Source organism: Gossypium raimondii, chromosome 9 (genome assembly GCF_025698545.1).
Source record: "Gossypium raimondii isolate GPD5lz chromosome 9, ASM2569854v1, whole genome shotgun sequence".
NCBI classification, from domain to species: Eukaryota; Viridiplantae; Streptophyta; class Magnoliopsida; order Malvales; family Malvaceae; genus Gossypium; species Gossypium raimondii.
Window position 1 is genome coordinate 28,479,407 of NC_068573.1, and position 19,783 is coordinate 28,499,189.

Here is a 19,783-nt window from a genome sequence, read left to right on the forward strand (position 1 = left end):
TAGACGCTAACGTGACAACTCAGATGGCAATCTAAACATATGGCACTACTTTAGCTTATATGTCATATTAGTAAATAATTTTAAAATTATAAAAATTAAAATATTTATAAAAAATTACAAAAAATTAAAAAATTATTAAAAAATAAAACTCTTCAAAACCAAAAAGCATAACACAATATATTTAAAAAATAAAAAAATAGTTTTTCAAACTTTCATAAATATTTATAAAATTGAAAATTGTAAATAATTTTGTAAAAAAGTTCTTAGAAGTTACCAAATTATAAATAGAAACCTATTCAATTTTAAAAAAATCAAAAGAACATAATATTATAAATTTTAATGTATTTTATTAAAAATATGAAAACAAAAATGTAATGAATATTTGATATAAATATTTGGTATAAATATATTTTAATACTACTTACACAATTAAGATAATCTTTAAGTTTACTTTTTAAAAAAAATTTGAAGAGTATTATATTCTTTAAATTTTGGAAATTTTAAAAGATTAAAATTCTTTTGCAAATTTTAAAATAATATAGAAATTTTATTGGAAAATTAAAAGTTATTTTATTTTTTAAAATTTAAATTATTTATTAATATGATAATAAGACAAAAGAATACAACATCAACATTGAAAGGTAAAAGGCTAACTTGCTCAAATAAATTAGTAGAGGCGAAACTGAATAATGATGTGAAGATGAAGAGTCAACTTTTTTTTTTATCATCTTTTATATATAAAACATCAAAATAAGTATTTAACGGTAGAATTTTAACGCAAAGACTTATTTACTCCTTTTATTTAACGTAGGAAGATTAATTTTCTGTTTTTCAAGTAAAGGAACTAAACGAGGATATAATACATGGACTTCTATGGTAATTTTACCTTATTTACCTTTAAATTTAAAAAAAAAACTAATTTCTTCAAATTCTTTTTCATGTATGTGTTCCTGCGAATCCCAAACCCTAAATCTTGGAAATGCTTCAGGGATTAACAACACGACAATTTCGCCTGATTTCTCCGTCCTTTCCAGTAAGAACATCAATGGCGGCCATTTTCCTCATGGACCTCGCAAATGCAGCGAAAAACAAGCCTCTTGATCTTTGTAACCGAATCACAATCGATTCCGATTCCTTGTTTGTGAGAAGCGCCGCATCCGATATGAACAATCCTTTGTTTTGGCGTAAGATGTGATAGTAATGTTTGTCGAATGATCGTGAACTCCCAGGATCCATTTCCACTATCGTCTTCGGATTTGCCGGGTTCGGGCATTGTTTCCTCAAGAAGTCGGCGCATGTCGGATCTAAGGTTGGATCGGCGTCACCTTTGCCGGTGAAATTGTAGAGTCTTCTTGAGAATGTTCCACAGTGAGCAACTCCAATGGTGTGAGCGCCTGGTTCAAGAATTTAATGCTAAATTACTAATACGAATTTCATTCATAGTTTAATCAAAGACTAATTGAGTTGAAGTGGTTAGGGATTATTTTAATTAATAATAAAATTAAAAATATTTTCTAAAATTAAATATTTTAATTCATAATAATTTTAAATATGTTAAAAAATATCTTATTCTCTTAAATATTATGTAGTTTCTCTTAAATCTTATTCTTTTGTACTCGTAAACCTAATTGAACAATGAGATGAAATCATCAAAATTTTTATATCTGTGATTATCATATTTTGTAATATGACATAATTATCTTTACATATTATATCATGAAATAGTATGCATACACTTTTAAGGACATATAACATAGCAAATTGTTGTATGATTAAATTGTGAATGTACGATAATTATTATAACATTATTCTATTAATGATATGCGGCCTAAACCTTAAACATGTAACTAATTTTATGGTATACTATAAGATATATGATTAGTATTATATAATTAAGGTATATTAGTTGTGTATATTATAATATTACATATTAAATTCCGTTTGGCATGTTGGTTGGAGATAACATCGCCATATGTCAAATTCTATCGAATTGGTCAAAAAGCTTTTTCAAGGATCCCTTTTACTAATAAAGAAGGTAAGAAAAGAGAACAAATGAGGAAGAGTGATTTATTTGAAATTAGGATTGGCCGGTAAAAAAAATACTTTTCTGTGGGAATGAGTATAGTTGATGCAGCAGAGGAGCCTAGCCTATATACAATTAGTTACATATTTAAGGCTTAAGTTGCATATAGTTAATAGAAGAATACTCATTGTAATATCGTAATGTTATAATAATTAATATATTATATATCCTTAAATGTGCATGTATATTATTTTATATGATATAATATGTATTAAATACAATTATGTCACATTTTAAAATAAATTCATATCATAATATTTATTTTAATTATATAAATATTAATTATAATTTTGTTTAAAAATTTTAACTAATTGAATTGATCAAGTAATAAAAGAGATAATCATAAATCTAGAAATTTTGATGACTCCATCTTATTGTTGAGTTAGGTTTACGAATATAAAGAATAAGATTTAAGAGAATAAGATGATAAATGAGATATTTTATATTTTTTAAACATTTTTAAATTTATTATTAATTATTCTATTTAATTTTATAATTTATTTTATTGATATTTATACGCTTTTATTAGTTTGTGAAAACTTTAACCAAAGTTGAGGACTAGTTTTGATGACTAAAACATAACTTTAGTCATCAAAGGAAATGTGTTTGAGTTTTTTTAGGAAGCAAAAATCTATGTATTTTGCTTTATCTGAATAATGAATGAGATTCATATCTTCAGCGCAAAATGATATTTAATTTGGATTCAGATTTGCGAGTGATATTTGACCTACCGTCATCCCCAAAATGAAGTCTTTTGATTATGGATGTATATTTGTTTGGACACACACCCATTATGTTTTTTTCATGTTTTAGTATTCTGCTTTTAGTTTTTTTTTTTAATCATGTTCTAATTATATCTGTTTTTTTTTTTACATAATGTTTAGAATTATCCATAGCCCCCCTAATTCATAAATAGAAGATAATGTGCTTCAGCGCACTCGAACCCACGTCATCCATACCAATCGAGTTATGACTCAACTGACTAGTATTATTTTTCATGTGTGCGCGTGTTTGGTATTATCAAATTTAATATAAAGTAATAAAATAAAATAAAAAATATACCTGAAAGAACAACAAGATCATTAACATCAAGGGTTTTGTTGTTAAAAGTTTGAAGCAAAGAGGTGAAATCTGCAAAGGGTGAAGGGATGTTTCCATTGGTCTCACTTGCAAGTGAAATTCTCCCATCTCTTCTTCCAAGGGCTACGTTCCATAACCGTCTCTTAAACTATAATATTAATTCAAAAAAGAAATGATATTATTAATTGTTTTTTATTATAAAAAAATCATAGTCGGAAATTGAGGAATTATTGTAAATATTCTGATTCGAACACCGATTCTCGAATTTATCAATATTATCTATTAAAAGTAAGAATATGTTATTAGGTGTAAATGAGAGTACATATGTACTCAAACTTACTCAGGTTTTAGTACTCGAAAAAAGAGCTTGAATTAGGTACAATTTGCTATTTTCAAATTGAGCTTGAGTAACTCGAACTATCATGCGAGTCGAATTCAAGTATTATAATTTTTTTGTTGGAGAAACTCATGAACCTATTTAGTTTCTTTATGTATTTAATTATAATAAAAATTATCAATTGAAACTCGAACTCAAACATGTATAGTCGAGTTCAATGCTGAGCATGAGAATCCAACTTAACTTTTATCAAGTAAATAAGGTTCATCAAGTTTAATTGAGCAAGCTCAAAAATTTCGATTTTTATATCAAATCAAACTTGAACATCAAATTTGAAATTCAATCAAACTTGACCTTGAGATTTGAACATTAAAATTTGAGCTGAGCTCGAGATTCTGATAGCGAAAGCTCATCTTAGCTTAATTACACCCTCAATTGCCTCATTATATAGAAACACAAAAAATAAATACCGAACACAATAACTACAACCATAATAAACGCAAGTGGAAATATATGAATGATGAAATATCAAAATTTAAATCCCTATAGGAATAGATATACTTACCGGTGCAGAAACAGCATCACGAGCTGCCAATGCAAGGATATCAGCACAAGAAACAACATTAGGGCAAACCTTTTCAATAGCATTCTTGATATCATCGATCACATCGAATCCCTTCAAAGATCGATTCGGAATCGCGTCTTTTTCAGCCTTGGAGCCATTATTAACTGTATCCAACAACACTGAACCATCGCAACCCTAACAAAACATAACCGTTTCACGGTAAAAGTAAACAACAAATAGAGTTAATATACATGTAACTTGGCTCCCAAGAAGCCTAAAAATCACTTTATTTGAATATATATATATATATATATATATATAGTTACCCTAACAAAGCAATCATGGAATTGCATTCGAATTAGTTGAGCACCCAAAGCTGGATTAGTTCGAGTTTCATTCGTGATAATCCGTTTTACTATCTGATTACTTGCGGACACGTTACCTTATAAAAGTTATACCTTAACCTATGTGCATTGCAACCGTTTAAAAATCCGAGCAAAGAAAGAGAAACAAAGAGAATGAAAATGGTATATCCAACCCTCATTCTTACCGAATTAAGACTCAATTGAGAATGTTAGTGCTTTAAGAACCCCTTTATATAGGCCAACAGAACTAGTGTTTGGGATTGTTAATAATATTAAAATTATTTGTATATTTGAATATCTGAATTTATTATACACAAAATAAAATAAATATAACATAAAAGCATATCCAAGTAATGTATATTTAAAAAAGAAAGAAATCATTATCCAATCTACATCTATTACAAATAATAATTATAATATGTGAATGGTTAAAATATTCTATAAGTCTTCCTACTTTTCATAAATTTAGAATTTTAGTTCTTATATTACTATTCCTAAGAATTTAGCCATCATAACTTTTTAGATTTTAAAATTCAGTTTCATTATAATGTCATTTTTAAAATTACATTGCTACCAAGTGAATTTTTTTTATTTGAAATGTCATATCAATAAATTTAGCAAATTAAACCTGAATTTTAAAATTTAAAAGATAGAAGAACTAAATTTCTAAAAATAAAAGTATAAAGATTAAATTTCAAATTTATGAAGATATACTAATTGATTTTCCAAATTAAATAAAACCTATAAATAAGGGCGGTGTGGTTGTCTCCCAATTATTAGTTCCAATTTTAAAAATGAAGAAAATTGACTTTAAAGTTTTAATAAATAAGTTAGGAATAAATCTAATTATTTTAAAATTTTATATAATAAAAATGAACACAAAGTTTCCATTTTCTTTCTCAAAGTCAAACCTTATAAAAGATTTTTGTGTTGTAAAATATATATATATATATATATATATATGTTTAATATATTTTATATTTATATAAATCCTGGTTGGTTGAAAATTTATGATTTATTTTATTATGTTTTATATTGTTAGGTCCATATGTATGCTTAGACAAGAGGTTGAAATTCCTATTTCTCACATTATTTTATGAAAACGCAGACCTTTTATTGATTTTCAACCAAGAAAGCAATATATATGATAAAAGAATTAAAGCTAATTAAGAAAAGAATAATGACCCCAATTTTATGGGATAATTTTATGCTTGGGTAAGAAGAAACTTAAACTTGGGTTCTATTACCCTTAAATAGATTTAAATATTTAATATTTAAATAAATTTTATTTCAAACTTTGCAGCACATTCATTGCATTTGCATCTTAAGATCTCTTAACATTAACAAATCATCAAGTAATTAATAAAATGAAAAGCTAATTATGTTTGTTTAAATTGTAAGCAACTTATTGTTGCAAATTGTTTTAGTTCATTTCTTTAACTACACTTTAGCTTAATTAATTATTTCACATGATACATAATTTACTTCGTAGTTGTGTAATTTTTGGGATGACTTAAATTTATGTACTCTTCCTTAAGGCGCGGGTTCTGCTTTCACTAGATTCTCTAAAGCTAAAATCAAAAGTTGACCCGAGGGATAAGCTCTTTCTCTTCTTAGCTGCGTATCCGGTCTTGGGAGTCAAGTAAGGGCATGGCTTAAGCCAGCTCCTAACCCTAGGGTGAGGTATCAACATAAAGTCAAGTAGGACAGAACGATTAGCTTAGCAGTGAACAAGAATCATTCAATCAGCTCCAGAGCTGGGAGTTCTCCTTCTAGATTTCTCTTTGCCAACAAGAGGAGTCGATTTAGTAGTTCACGATGAAAGGCATAGTATAGAAAGGCGAGAAAGACCAGGCAAGATCCGAGTTGAAATCGATCCCAGACCCGGTAAATAGGGGTTTTCCTAGCTCCAGGGAAATGGATTTTTGAACGATCCCAAGTGCTGCACACATGGTGCATGAATGTATTAAAATATCAACTATTCATGCATCAATATGTAAATAGAGAATGTATTGAAAATGGTAACATAAATAAACCAATACACAAATTATTGAGTCTACTACTTATGCTTTGCCACATGACATTATCATCCTTCTTCGTCCAAATTAATTTAATAGTTATTTATAATTTTTTTCTTATTCTTTTTTCAAAATACAAAGTGTTATTTATTAGATTTATATTACATAATTAAGTAAACCTAGTTGCAGGTGAAAACACAGAAGGGCATTTGGTCTAGTGGTATGATTCTCGCTTAGGGTGCGAGAGGTCCCGAGTTCAATTCTCGGAATGCCCCCTTCTGTTTTATGTATATCTTTTGGTTTCTTAAATGGGCTTGGACCCAAAAACTAAACCCAACGCCTAATGTTCAAATAAGCTTGACTATTCGTTGACTTTTTAGATCAGAAAAAGAGCTTGACTTTTTTAAACAAAAAAGGACAAAAAGAAAACATTGCTTTTAAAGGGGCGTTCCGAGAATCGAACTCGGGACCTCTCGCACCCAAAGCGAGAATCATACCACTAGACCAAACGCCCTCCTTGTTCTGTGGGTTTCAAACAAATTATTTAATTATAAGTAGTCAGAATGAAATGACAACAGGCAGAGGGCAAGCAATTACTATCTTTAAAATACACAACTTCATGCGTTCAGATCTGGAGTCAAGTTGGTTAAGTATCACAAACTGACCTAAGACATTCCTTCCTCAAGAGATATTGTTAATATTTTAGACATTATTAATACACAGACTTTTTGTTTGCCAAAACATTAATAAATATATTGAATGAGCATTGTCTACTTTAACTCATTGGGCTTCTAGGATGAAAGTAGTGCGGACAATTGTATACCAAGACCAACTTTAGAAGACAGCCAAGGTAGCATTCATGGCTTCTCTTTAAGATCACAACCTCCTCTAGTCCAACAAAGGCCAACTGTCCTAATGGCATATTATTAGCACCACCAGAGCCTGTTCTGATACCAAATTTCATGGTTCCCACCAACTTGCAAGGTATTGTCCATTTCAATCCATTGAGCCTCACGATTTTGTCCACAAAAAAAAGCACCTCGTAAGTTGAAGGTCATATGAACACTTATAGCGAGACCAACTCTAATACATAACCAATGTGACATTCATGACACCTCTCTCAGGCCATGACATGCTTTGCCTAGTAGCAAACAGAAAAAAAAATCAAGATTTTACCCCAAAGTTGTATTGCTCTTATGACATCAGGCATCATAAGAAAAGTACTGACCGACTTAAAGTGCATGTATTGTACACATATAAGGTGTTAAAAAACAGACAGCATTGGACTTCATATCTTGCTACTACTCAAAACCAAGAAGATAGGTAATGTACCTCCAATGGTGCAGGGTCAATGTTCCCAGAAGTCTCTTAGGCTTAGGCTACCATTTATCTGATGAGAGAAACCTAATCTGATCGGTCCAATGGATTTCAACTGTAACAGAATGAAAACCAACCATATGCTCTAAAACTACTGCCTCTGTGCAGCAATAAGTTTCGTCCATAACTTGCTCCATGTTACAATCCCAGTTCTCCAGAACATACAACTTTAGACGTCCAGTTCCTAACGATCTCTCACCTTTTCTAGTTAAGGTGGCATATTCATCCTTCCTACCAGTAGGCTCTGCTTATAACTTTGGAACCCTTTTTAACTTGGAAATAAGCCGTCTCACATGTATTTTGAGAAACTGGGTTTAACTCAATGTTCTTAATCTCTCCATAGTACTTTGGCAAAGTCATCATCATCACCCATACAATGCCCTTATCTGACCAACAACAAACTTTACTGGGATTTGTCAGCATCAAATTTTACAACACTGATTCTGGAATTTCAAAGGATTTTGATGTCGAAGTTGACCAGGAGTTCCTATCAAATCCCATTACTGGCTTCATTATTACCGGAGCACTCAAACATGAACCATTAAAATGTCTGCTATCAACATCTGACTTCAAGTCCTTGGAAATAACAATTTCTTCAGGCAAAGAAGCTGGAAAGAATTCAAAAGAACCTTTTGGTACCTTTATTCTCTATTAACCATTCAGTACAAACAATGGAACCTTGTCGGAGAATCTGAATATGTGTATGTGTTGTGTATATATATGTATATTCAAATTTCGAAACTAGAAAAGCAAGGATTTCTCATTTCCGGATCAAGAGAGTTTAATATCATATATAGCTCTTCCCTATATGGATGTGAAATGTTACCTGCAACAAAAACTGTCACCTTATTTTTCACTTCAATCCAACTATAACCAGGCATTTTCTTGACCCCTTGATCCACCATTGCTTTCCTCACAATCTCAGCTTCCTTCCACTGCCCGCTAGCACAATACAAGTTCGACAATAACACATAACCCATATCTTTTTGAGAGTCTACACTGTGCTGTAAATCGTCCCGGACACTAACCCCCATTCTGACATCCCCGTGAATGGAACATGCACCTAGCAGGGCTTCATATGAGCTGCTCTTAGCCTCAACAGTATCTTTTTTCGAGTATTTACTAGACAACTCTTTTGCCTCTACTAAATACCCACCCCGGCCAAGCATATCCACCATGCATGCTACATGATCTATCTCATAGGTAAGACCATACAAAGAGCTCATAATATCAAAAAATAAACGACCTTTATTGATAAGGCCTGCATGGCTACAAGTCATTAACAAGCCTATAAAGCTAACTTTATCTGGTTTCATCCCATGTGCCACCATCTCATCATAGATCTGTAATGCTTGAGTAGACAACCCATGCATTCCAAATCCAAACAACATTGCATTCCAAGAAACCAAATCCTTCTCAAGAATTTCATTAAATGCGTAGCTTGACCCTTTGATATCCCCACATTTAGCATACATGTTAACCAGGCCATTTCCAACATAGACATAGGCTTGAAAGCCATACCTAATCACACAACCATGGACCATTTTGCCAAACCCAAGTACCGCCAAACTCGAACAAGCATGAAGTATAGCTCCAAATGTGAACTCATCCAGGCATATACAACTTCTTACCATCTGAACAAACAAGTTAAGAGCTTGTTCTCCTTCCCCGTTTCTTGCATACCCTGCAATCATACTAGTCCAAGAAATCACGTTCTTCATCGGTGCACGTTGAAACACGTGAAAGGCATCAATGGTGTTCCCCATTTTTATATAACCATCAATCATAGCATTCCAAGACACTTGACTGAGTAACCCAACAGATTCAAACTCTTTTATAGCAACATCCATGCAACCGAGTTTAGCATAAAAACTCAAAATCGAGTTCTTTACTTCCATAGCTGAGCTCCAACCGATTTTAATAATAAACCCATGCACTGTACACCCATATGCATAATCCAAGGATTCGGTACACGCATTCATTAGAGAACTAAAAGTCCACTCATCAGGAAAACAACACAAACTCTCTCTCATTTCTTTAAGCAACTGAATACACATTTCAACTTCCCCATATCGAGCAAAACCCGTAATCATAATGTTCCAAGCAACTAAAACCCTTTTTGGCATCTCATAAAAGGTTTCAAAAGCAACACTAAACTGACCAGAATTTGCATAAGCAAATAAAAGAGAACACCAAGTCACTTCATTTCTTATACTTCCACCCATCTCTTCAAACGCTTTTCTTGCACTACAAGGATCTAAGCATTTCCCATACATATCAATAACAGAATTATTAACAGGTAAATAGCATTGGTACCCGAAAGCAATGATTAATGCGTGGACTTTTGTTCCATTACGAAACGAGCCAAGGCCGGAACAAGCATTTAGAGTTGATGTGAAGGTGAAGTGGTCAGGCTTTGTGTTGGTATATCTCATGAGGTGGAAAAGAGAGAGTGCATCTGTGTGAAGACCCAATTGAGAGTAGCTTGAAAGCATTGCATTCCAAGTGATGGAGTCTTTGTGAGGCATTTCATCGAACAGTTTGCGAGCGGTCGTGATAAAGCCGGACTTTGACAAAGACACGATTTTGGTGGTCAGTTGGTGCAAATTTGAAGGCATGTCTCATAGTTCAAATGTCGATTCCCAGCTGGCGGATAATTTCAGGTTTTGAGGCTTTGAATTTCGGGGCTCAGTCCTGGGTTTTGCCTCGACATGAAATAAATTCCTTTATTTTTTTTCAACTTTTTATTAATAAAAATATTTAGTCAAATTTGACCGAATCAGTTGGTCAGACTAGGGTACCGAACTGATGAAATGAGTGGTTTTATATTCTTTTTTATTTTTTAATAAATCATATCTTGGTGGTCTAACCATTGATGTTAAGTTTTGAATTTTTATAGAATTTTTATAGCTACCATGCTAATGCTATTAAAATTTTTCGACCGTAAAATAAATAACTATGCTAAAAAATAAAAATCTCTTTTCTCAAAATTTATATAACACGAATATTATTAATATGTAAATATTTATATCATAAACACGATTACTACAAAGCAAATTACACGAATAGGAATATATGAATTTTCCGGTCTATCGTACATACTCACAGATCATAGGAAATAAAGAAAATAAAGTTCATATGAAACAAAACCTGGAATTATTCAAAAACACTTCAAGTACTTCCTAAACAAATTGTTGTTTCAATGCCCTTCTCATCAAATGAATAGTAAAAACAAACCAGCAATTTGCTGCAGACAAACGAGTCGTTGTGTCAACGTTGTTAGTACTTTGACATAGTTCTCCGGAACTGCTCCTTCGGTGCTGTGGGGAGGGGACAATGAATTAATCAACTGAAATAAATCGAGTGGATCCACTTGAAAAGACGGTAAATTATACGTTACGGTTAGGTTTTACCTGGCAAACCAGTGAATCGCTCAAACTGTTCGTAGGCCTGCCCGATGAACATCTCCAATCCGGAAACAATAGTGGCTCCGGTTTCCTTGGCTTCTCTCAAGAGTCGGGTTATTTTAGGGGTGTAAACGGCATCGAAAACCAGTGAATAGTATTTCAAAGCGTCCTGCAATAATATAGAAATTGCTTACTTCCCTTATTGTTGCAATTTATGTTGAACAGATCACTCAATGCTTACTATGAGAGGACGGACTCCTGTTTCCCTCTCGCGGGAACTAAAAAACTTGTTGAACCAAACTTCGGAAATTTTCGAATTAGTATGTGCTATCATAAGGGGAAAAGGAAAAAGAAAAAGCAAACCTTGGGCATCGGTGTTTGATCGATATTAGGTTGCATTCCGATGGATGTTGTGTTGGCAAGAATCATGCCATCCTCCGGATGGAACCTAGCCAAATCGTCAAGAGACAAAGCATCTCCTCCAATTACATCGGCAAGCTCTCGAGCTCGTTCTTGAAGTTAAATCGATAAAATAAACAATAATCTCAAATTATCACCAACGCAGATCCGGAAAATGTATAAAACAAAAAATAACTCTTGTTAGAATGCTACAACAAGAAAAACAAGTGCATCGTACCATAGGTTCGATTGGCAATTACAACTCTCGCTCCTTTTTGTTTTGCACCGTAAGCTAATGCCTTCCCAGCACCACCAGCACCAATAACCACGAACAGCTTACCGGCTAATGGCGATCCGGCTGCACTGCTCATGTTATATCCAGCTGTCAAGAAAAAACACGGTTAAAGAACTTCAGACAAAACAAACAACAGAAAACGTACATTGCTTAAAAACGAACAAGGAACCTTGTAATCCATCCTCGATGGCTGAAATAGCACCGATATAATCCGTGTTACAACCAAACAACTTCCCGTCGCTCTGTCTCCTTATAATGCAATTAACAGCTCCAATGGACTGTAATATTTAATCAAAGATAAAGTTCAATCATGCACAGTTTTGACACATAGAAAACACTCATCTCCGAAAAAGTTGAAAGAATCGTGATGTACATAATTGTGGATGGGAATATTACCATTGCTAGATAAGTAAATAGTAAATTACCTTTGCAACCGGATCTACCTCGTCACAGCACTTCACTGCGGTCTCCTTGTGAGGAATTGTACAGCTGCATGTAAGCCACAGAAGTAAATCATCTTGCAATATTATTCTATATGAAACCAAGATTCTGAGTGTAATAATAGGCTTAACCCATGCCACTCAGACCTGGGTGTGAGTATCAGGTACGGTATGTAAATTGTCATGGGCACGTTTGATATTTCCAAGTTTTTCCATGTATTTGGATGGTCGTTGGAAGCCCATATCCCGGCACTCATGCTCGGATATGCGTCTAACAGAGGTACTTCTAGAAAATTAAAGAATTGGGCTAAACCGTAAAATAACTTATACAAGATAAATCCTATATGTACACTAACTAAAAATGTGCCACCGTGAGAAATGAAAATGTCCAACACAGGAACGAACCTGAATCCAGCAAAATCGGTCGATGAGTAAGTTCGGAGAAACATTTCTAAGTCATCTACTAACAAGTGAACAAAGACCCCATTGAAACCAGCTGATTTGAATGCTTCATTGTAGAGCATAGGTGATTTGCTATGACCAACAGGCTTCCCAATAATCCCATACACTTTTGTATCGGGACCTAACTGCCTGAAATTGTATAGATTCAATAGATCATTGATAGTCGGTTGACCAGGAGCTGAAACAACTCCACCCTCGAGAGTTCCGAAAGTAAGATAGCCACCGAATTTTGTGCAGAGAATCCGTGAAATCAACCCCCTTTCGCCCATAACAAGTCCGATTATAGGTACCTGAAATATTCAGCAGCAAATCAACCCAAAGAATTTAAACATACAAAGAATCTTAGAAACATATAATGCTCCAACGAGACTAAAGAAAACGACAAATCTATAACAGAAATGGCCCTTTCTGTCACACTCATCATTATGCAAAAGTTTTCGGCATAGATTATCAACTGTTTTACATTAACACTACTGCTGCTCGGTTTTCAGAAGTCCAACATTGCATTAACCATAAACAAATCTACTCAAGAATGCAAATGTAAAGCTATAAGATTGTGTTTCATATTTATATTCATGGCGTATATGATTCTTACTTGAGAATGCACGGTTATCTGAAAAATTCGTGCGACATCAGTGATGTCAATGGCCGTTGTCGCAATCTTCACTATATCGGCTCCAGTTGATTGTATTTTCACAACAAGGTTTCCGAGCTCCACAACAGATGGAGTGCTCTGATAATTGTGAGAAGAAACTATAACTTTGATCTTTTCAGGCTTCTTTCCACCAATGGATTTTATGAATTCATGAGCAACCTTGAAAAGACAGCAATTTGGATCACTATAAGTTTACAGTTTACAGACAAAATAATTTGATATAATAAGATGTTATGTTCTATGTTACTTGGACTCTTCATTGTCATCAAAGTACATGTGTCTGACACATGGATGCCGGGATATGGCCTTCAAATGTAATCTACATACATGGAAAATTTTAGAAAAATCTGACCTTACCCATATCGGGCACATATCCGTATCCAACACTCGCACTCAAGTCCAAGTAACATAGCTTATGCTTCAATCTAGAGCTATACTACTCTGACTTTATTTTTCTTGAAGTGCCCATATTCGACGCATGTCCAGACATGGGTACAAGGATATAACTCTCCAAATACCTAAAAAATATTTGAACACACCCATGTCGAAAATATACCCGTGTTTGGCACTCACACCAAACACGAGTAACATTGATCAAAAGAGTAAGAAACGAGCACTATACAATTTGAATCACTCCAAGATCAGTAGACTTTACAGTTTAAACACAAAGTAACTAGATATAAAAGATGTGATGTTTCAATCAAGAGCTATGTGACTTCGACTCTTCATTTTTCTTAAGTACTTATGTCCGATTAATATCTAGATATAGGTATGAAAAAATAACCCTTTAAATACTTGAGAAAACTAAACACGCCATGTGGGGTACATACTCATATTTGGCACTCACACTCATGCCGGAGTTCAAATAACATTGATCAAAGAGTAAGAAACAAGCACTATGTTACTTCAACTCTTGATTTTTCTGAAAGTACTAGTGTTAGGCGCATATCTGGACAGGGGCACGAGGATATAACTCTTCACATACACGAAAAAGCTTGAAAAAACGAACATACACATGTCGGACACATAATGCATTTGAGACTCACACCTAAGTTTGAGTAACAATGATAAAAAAAAAAAAAAAGAGTAGGATACAAGCAGTATACAAATGAAGTTCTACGAAGAAACCTTAAGCTCAACATCAATGTAATCAGCCCCTAACTCCATGGCTAATCGAAGAACATCTAATCTCTTTTTCTCATCACCATCATACTGGCCACCTTCCCATACTGGTCTGCAACACAAATTTGCAAGTTAAACAAGTCAAAACAAGCTTAAAAGATCCATCAATGGTGGAATTTATGAAAGATTCAAACACGGGTAAAGAGGGAAATCCCAGAAAACAAAAGAAAAATTTTAAAAATAACCATTAAAACTTGCATGAAACCAAAGAAAATAAGTTAGAAAAGAAAATTGAAAAAAAAAACCTGTAAGTGAAGAGTGTAGGCAAAGGGCTTTGTTTGATTAAAACATTGAGGTCTTCAAAAGGGTTGAAATTCTTGAGACTATCCAATCTAATTTCCACAAGATCAGCAGTCGTAGCTTTAGCTTTAGCCATGAGAGTCACCATCTTATCAATGGAATCCGCCATTAATGGAGCACAAATCAGTGTGGGATTCTTCCTCATTTCACCTCCATTCACATCCATTTTCAAACCAGAAGCTGATGAAACAAGCTTTCAAATTGAAAAAAAAATCAAACCATCTTTCATCTGCTCATAGATTTAACAAAAAAACACTAAATTAATCAAAAATCAAAAGCAATGAAGACTTACCAAGGGGTTGACAGTATCCATTTGGATTTGGTGAAGTTTTTGAGAGTGAAAACTCGAAGAAAAAAAGCCAAAGCCCACTTTTGGGGTGTACGGGTTATTGGTGTAGGCTAATTTTATCCGGGAACCTAATTGGTTGGTGGGACTTTTTGACAATTATTGGATCCAGTTAAATTAAATGAATATTAAAATAATGGGATAATAGAATTATTGGCCCCTTAACTTGGCAACTAAGTCCACTTTGGTACTTATACTTATATTTAATCATTGAACTTGACAACTAGATCTATTTTGGTCGTTAAACTCAAATTCTATCAAGATTTGATTATGTGACCAGTGTTACTGATATAAGGTCAGATCAAGAATTGATCAATATAATGGTTTGAACAAAAGGGTTGAATCGATTGACTTGAAAATTACTTGAAATTTGTAAAAATAAAAAAATCAGGACAATAATCTATAGTTTAACCAGCTTAATAAATTTTTTTTTATTCTTTTAGGTTTTTATGAATTTTGTATTTAATTATTGTTGGTTTTGATGGTTGTATCGGTCAATTTGGTTGAACTGAGAACCGGTGATCTGACTTGTTCAACCACTAGCCCGATTATTAAAACATTAAATATAACCTTTTGTGATTATACTATATCATCACCTGAATTTTTATATAATTGTGTTTTAATTTTCAAGTGATGATGAGGCATAGTTTTAGAGTATCACATCATCAAAGTTTTATATTTTCCAAGTTCAAAAACTAAAATGGATCTAATTGTCAAATTTAAATGTCAAAATAGACAAAAAAAGTATAAGTATTAAAAACAACCTAATTACGAAGTTTAGAGATAAAATATAAATGTTCGTACAATTTAAATCGTGAAATTAGCTTTCAAGCTAATTTTAAAAAATAAAATAAAATTTATTGTTGTAGATATGGTTGTTGAATGTATCAATTAAAGTATTGATTCAAGGAAAAGTATTAAACTAGTTGATTCAAAAATCGATATGAACCAGTTGAATCAAAAAAGTTTGATTAATTCAAGTAGGGAATTGAAAAACATTGTAGGAGTAGAGAAAGTTAGGAAATAGGTTTAATCATGAGTTTGAATAATCACTTTTCTTTTGTTTTTAATTTAATCACTTGGGCCACCTACCTTGTATTATTAAACCTTATCATGTGTATCTTCTCTTTTACTTTTATCTTTTTTACCACTATTAAATTTTATAACGAGTGAGTAAAAACATAAAATCTATTTAAAATTTTTAATTTTCAAAATAAAAAATTAGGGATGATTATATTTAATACATGCTATATCATTAGTCATTAAATTATGGGTAAATTTTTGTTTTAGTCATTTAACTATTCAAAAGTTTTTATTTAAGTCATTGGGTTGTTAAAACTGTATGCACCGATCGGAAGCTCTCTTTCCATTTCTTTTCTATAATTCAGTTTTTCTTTTTCATGAAACAGTTTTGGACGTTATGAATTTATAAACCAAAATTCAATCAGTCTTTTTCCCGATCTCCAACACTAGCCATAAGATCAGTTTGGATCTAAGTTATGTTCTTTTACTTGTTGATGGGTATTAATCCACAGTACTGATCGTCAAATCATCACTTGAAACTTGCTGGCAGAACTTTAAAAAAAAAAATAACAGCCTAGTGACTTAAATAAATTAAAGCTTTTGAATTGTTCACTTAAATGAAAATTTTCAAATAATTTAGTGACCAAATTATAACTTTTCTAATTAAACGAGCAAAACAAAAATTTATCTATAATTTAGTGACTAATGGTGCACTTTACCCTTATATTTATTGTACAGTAAAAGGAGTAGTCTAAATTTAGAGGGCATCATATACAAAGGGGTTAATGTTTGGGTTTCAATTTGATAAGTATTTTTGGGTCTAGTTTTTTTCTAAATTGCTCTTTGAATTTTATAATTATTTTATATTGGAATTTAAACTGTTTTTTATCTAAATTAATCTTTGAGCTTAACAATTGTTCTTGTATTGAGACTAGGGCTAGTTTAGCATTTCTTTTGAATAAAACTTTTAAAAGTGTCGTGAAAAAATACTTTTGAAAAGTATTTTTAAAAATTTTGGTTTAAGATTTAAGTGTTTAGTATTGTTATCAAAAGTGCTTTTGAGAAATAAAATGCCTATTTTAGACATGGTATTATAAAGTAACAAATATGCATTTAACGAATATTTAAATTAGTTAATATTATGATATTTTAATAAGAATATAAAAATAATTTATTATAACTTATTGTTAATATTTTAATATATGAAATATAATTTTAAATATTTTAAGCAATTAATATTAATTATTTATAAAATGTATATTTTAAATATTTAAATATAACCATTACATTTTATAATTATATATTATCACATTTGTATTATTTTAAGAAATGTTTTTTAATTAATGATTTTATTTTAAAATGTAATTTGACATAACATAAAAACATAAACCTAACAAATTAAAATATTACATGTATTTGGATTAAAGTTTCAAAAATAGGTAATATTTATATACCAAATATAAATATTAAAATTTTACATTAACATTTGCAATTTAAAGTGAGTGCAAAATGGGAGAAGAAAAATAGAGGAATGAAAAAGTAATAATACTTCCGGAAGTGCTTTTGGCCCAAGAAAACTAAACAATTTAACTTATGAGTAAAAGTGTTTTTGAAAAGCTACTTATTTCAGTCAAAAGTTTTTTTTTAGTATAACTTTTCTTTCAAATGTGATTTTCAAGCCAAAAATGTTTTTTTAAGCATTGCTGAACACAACTTAAAACTTTTGAGGGTCAAAGTTAGTTTTTCATATTTCCTTGAAAAAAAGTTGGTTTCAAAAAAAGTTTAGACCCCTATAGTGGGCGAAATTAGGGGGCTGGCAGGGGTTCGGCCCCCTTAAAATGAAGAATTTTCCATATAGCCTTCTTAAAATTTTTATAATTTTTAATTATTAAAAGTAAAATTATACTTTGGCCACCCGTAAAAATATAAAAAATTGATTTAACCCTTTAAAAATTATAAAGATATAGTCTATTAAAATGGTGGAATTGTATTTTTTTTTATTGTAAAAATTACAATTTAATTTTGGACTCCCTTTCGTCCTTGGGCCCGGAATAATTGCCAATTTCATAAATTAACTTAGAAAAAACAATTTAAAACTTTTTATTATAATCTTATTGGGTTTAAATTTATCAGATTTACCTGAAGTAGATTTCACTATCAAATTGGTGTTGTTTTTTGTTAGATAGATTTGAAGATTGGTTAAGTGAAAAAAGGGGTAGGTGGGAAAGAGAGGGTTTGTTGGTGCAACAGTCTAAAAGGGTGACGTTGATTTGTCATATGTTAACACCATCATAGATACCTACCATATATCACAAACTTCACTTACCAAAACCAACATCTTAAAACTATAAATATTAAGGTTTTAAAAAAGTATTTGTAGGTTGAGTCGAAATTCATTTTGGTTTGATAAAAAAATTGCTTTATTATTAAAATTTTAATAAAATATTAAAAAATATTTTTATTCTTATTTAAATTGAATTCGTGTTGGGTCAAGTCAAGTCGAGATGTAAAAATTTTTGTCCAAGCTCGATTTATGAATAGTGTAAATTGAACTGTTATTCAAACCGATCTAACTATTGATTCATCAGTCTAGACAATTCGATTTAATGAATTATTAAAAAAACTAAAAAAATATTAAAAATAAATCCAATCAGTTCATATTAGTTTGCGGCTCAACTAATCTAAAACCTACTCGCTAGACTCATACTCAACTAATTTCTAACTGGACCAATCAGTTTCAAATAATCATGATAAATATCTCATTCCTGCTCCAAATATGGGATTTTTCAGCCAAACTTGAGACTTCATGAGCTAAAATATTCTCCATACCCATGCATGAATACGTAATGAGCACAAATACTTGTTTTTTTTTTAAATAAAGAAATGGAGTAACATGTTGGGAGTGTAGAGTATAAGTATTTGCATTTCTCAAACTCTCATTCAACTTTGTGATATTTGCTAATTTTCATAAATGTTGTAGAGGAAATGTGGAGTGAAAAGAGTTGTGTGCACCTTCTCACCTTGCTCTTCGGATACAACCTCCTACTGCTCTTTTTTCTTTCTTTTTTTAAATAAATTGAACAAATCTTATGTAAAAAGAACAAAGCAATTGGAAAATTTATTATATTGAGCCTATGTTTTAGTTTTGAGTGATGGTTTTATTTACTTTATATTGAAACTTTTATAGCAAATTTATCTTTTTTTTATATAAAAAAAACATATTCAAGTATAATCGAGGTAAATTAAATTCAAACCGTAAAAAAATTCTAACTCAAGTTAAATAAAGATGTTGCATTATATGAATATGTCATATAAAAAATGAATACAAGGATGTGACTAATCAAATGTAAAATAATTATGTCTTGTCACGGGGCTAGACCTTTCGTCTCGCAAACCGTGCGGCCTTAGGCGATCCGTTTGCTCCAAACTCGCCTAAGTCAGCCTTTACG

At 31.6% G+C, this 19,783-nt stretch overlaps 3 protein-coding genes and 2 non-coding genes across 5 annotated transcripts; 1 reads left to right on the forward strand and 4 right to left on the reverse strand.

Annotated features, from left to right (window-relative positions):
* Window positions 1-918: 918 nt before the first annotated feature.
* LOC105797610 (peroxidase 24) lies at window positions 919-7,412 on the reverse strand. The gene is made up of 4 exons (XM_012627556.2): window positions 7,272-7,412; window positions 4,066-4,260; window positions 3,146-3,311; window positions 919-1,394 (listed from the first exon to the last, which is right to left on the reverse strand). Exons 1-4 carry the CDS (start codon window positions 7,410-7,412, stop codon window positions 985-987), a joined length of 912 nt encoding a protein of 303 aa, XP_012483010.1. The 3' UTR covers window positions 919-984.
* On the forward strand, window positions 6,652-6,723 carry TRNAP-AGG (transfer RNA proline (anticodon AGG)). The gene has a single exon. It is a non-coding gene; the product is annotated as a tRNA-Pro (tRNA).
* On the reverse strand, window positions 6,891-6,962 carry TRNAP-UGG (transfer RNA proline (anticodon UGG)). Its single transcript has one exon. It is a non-coding gene; the product is annotated as a tRNA-Pro (tRNA).
* LOC105798839 (pentatricopeptide repeat-containing protein At2g36980, mitochondrial) lies at window positions 7,095-10,713 on the reverse strand. Its single transcript, XM_052620686.1, has 2 exons — window positions 7,781-10,713; window positions 7,095-7,589 (listed from the first exon to the last, which is right to left on the reverse strand). Exon 1 carries the CDS (start codon window positions 10,441-10,443, stop codon window positions 8,554-8,556), a length of 1,890 nt encoding a protein of 629 aa, XP_052476646.1. The 5' UTR covers window positions 10,444-10,713; the 3' UTR covers window positions 7,095-7,589; window positions 7,781-8,553.
* Window positions 10,714-10,815: 102 nt separating this feature from the next.
* On the reverse strand, window positions 10,816-15,389 carry LOC105798841 (bifunctional 3-dehydroquinate dehydratase/shikimate dehydrogenase, chloroplastic). The gene is made up of 11 exons (XM_012629051.2): window positions 15,258-15,389; window positions 14,911-15,158; window positions 14,612-14,717; window positions 13,424-13,642; window positions 12,772-13,118; window positions 12,352-12,415; window positions 12,096-12,204; window positions 11,870-12,013; window positions 11,596-11,744; window positions 11,239-11,401; window positions 10,816-11,145 (listed from the first exon to the last, which is right to left on the reverse strand). Exons 1-11 carry the CDS (start codon window positions 15,276-15,278, stop codon window positions 11,105-11,107), a joined length of 1,611 nt encoding a protein of 536 aa, XP_012484505.1. The 5' UTR covers window positions 15,279-15,389; the 3' UTR covers window positions 10,816-11,104.
* Window positions 15,390-19,783: the final 4,394 nt, after the last annotated feature.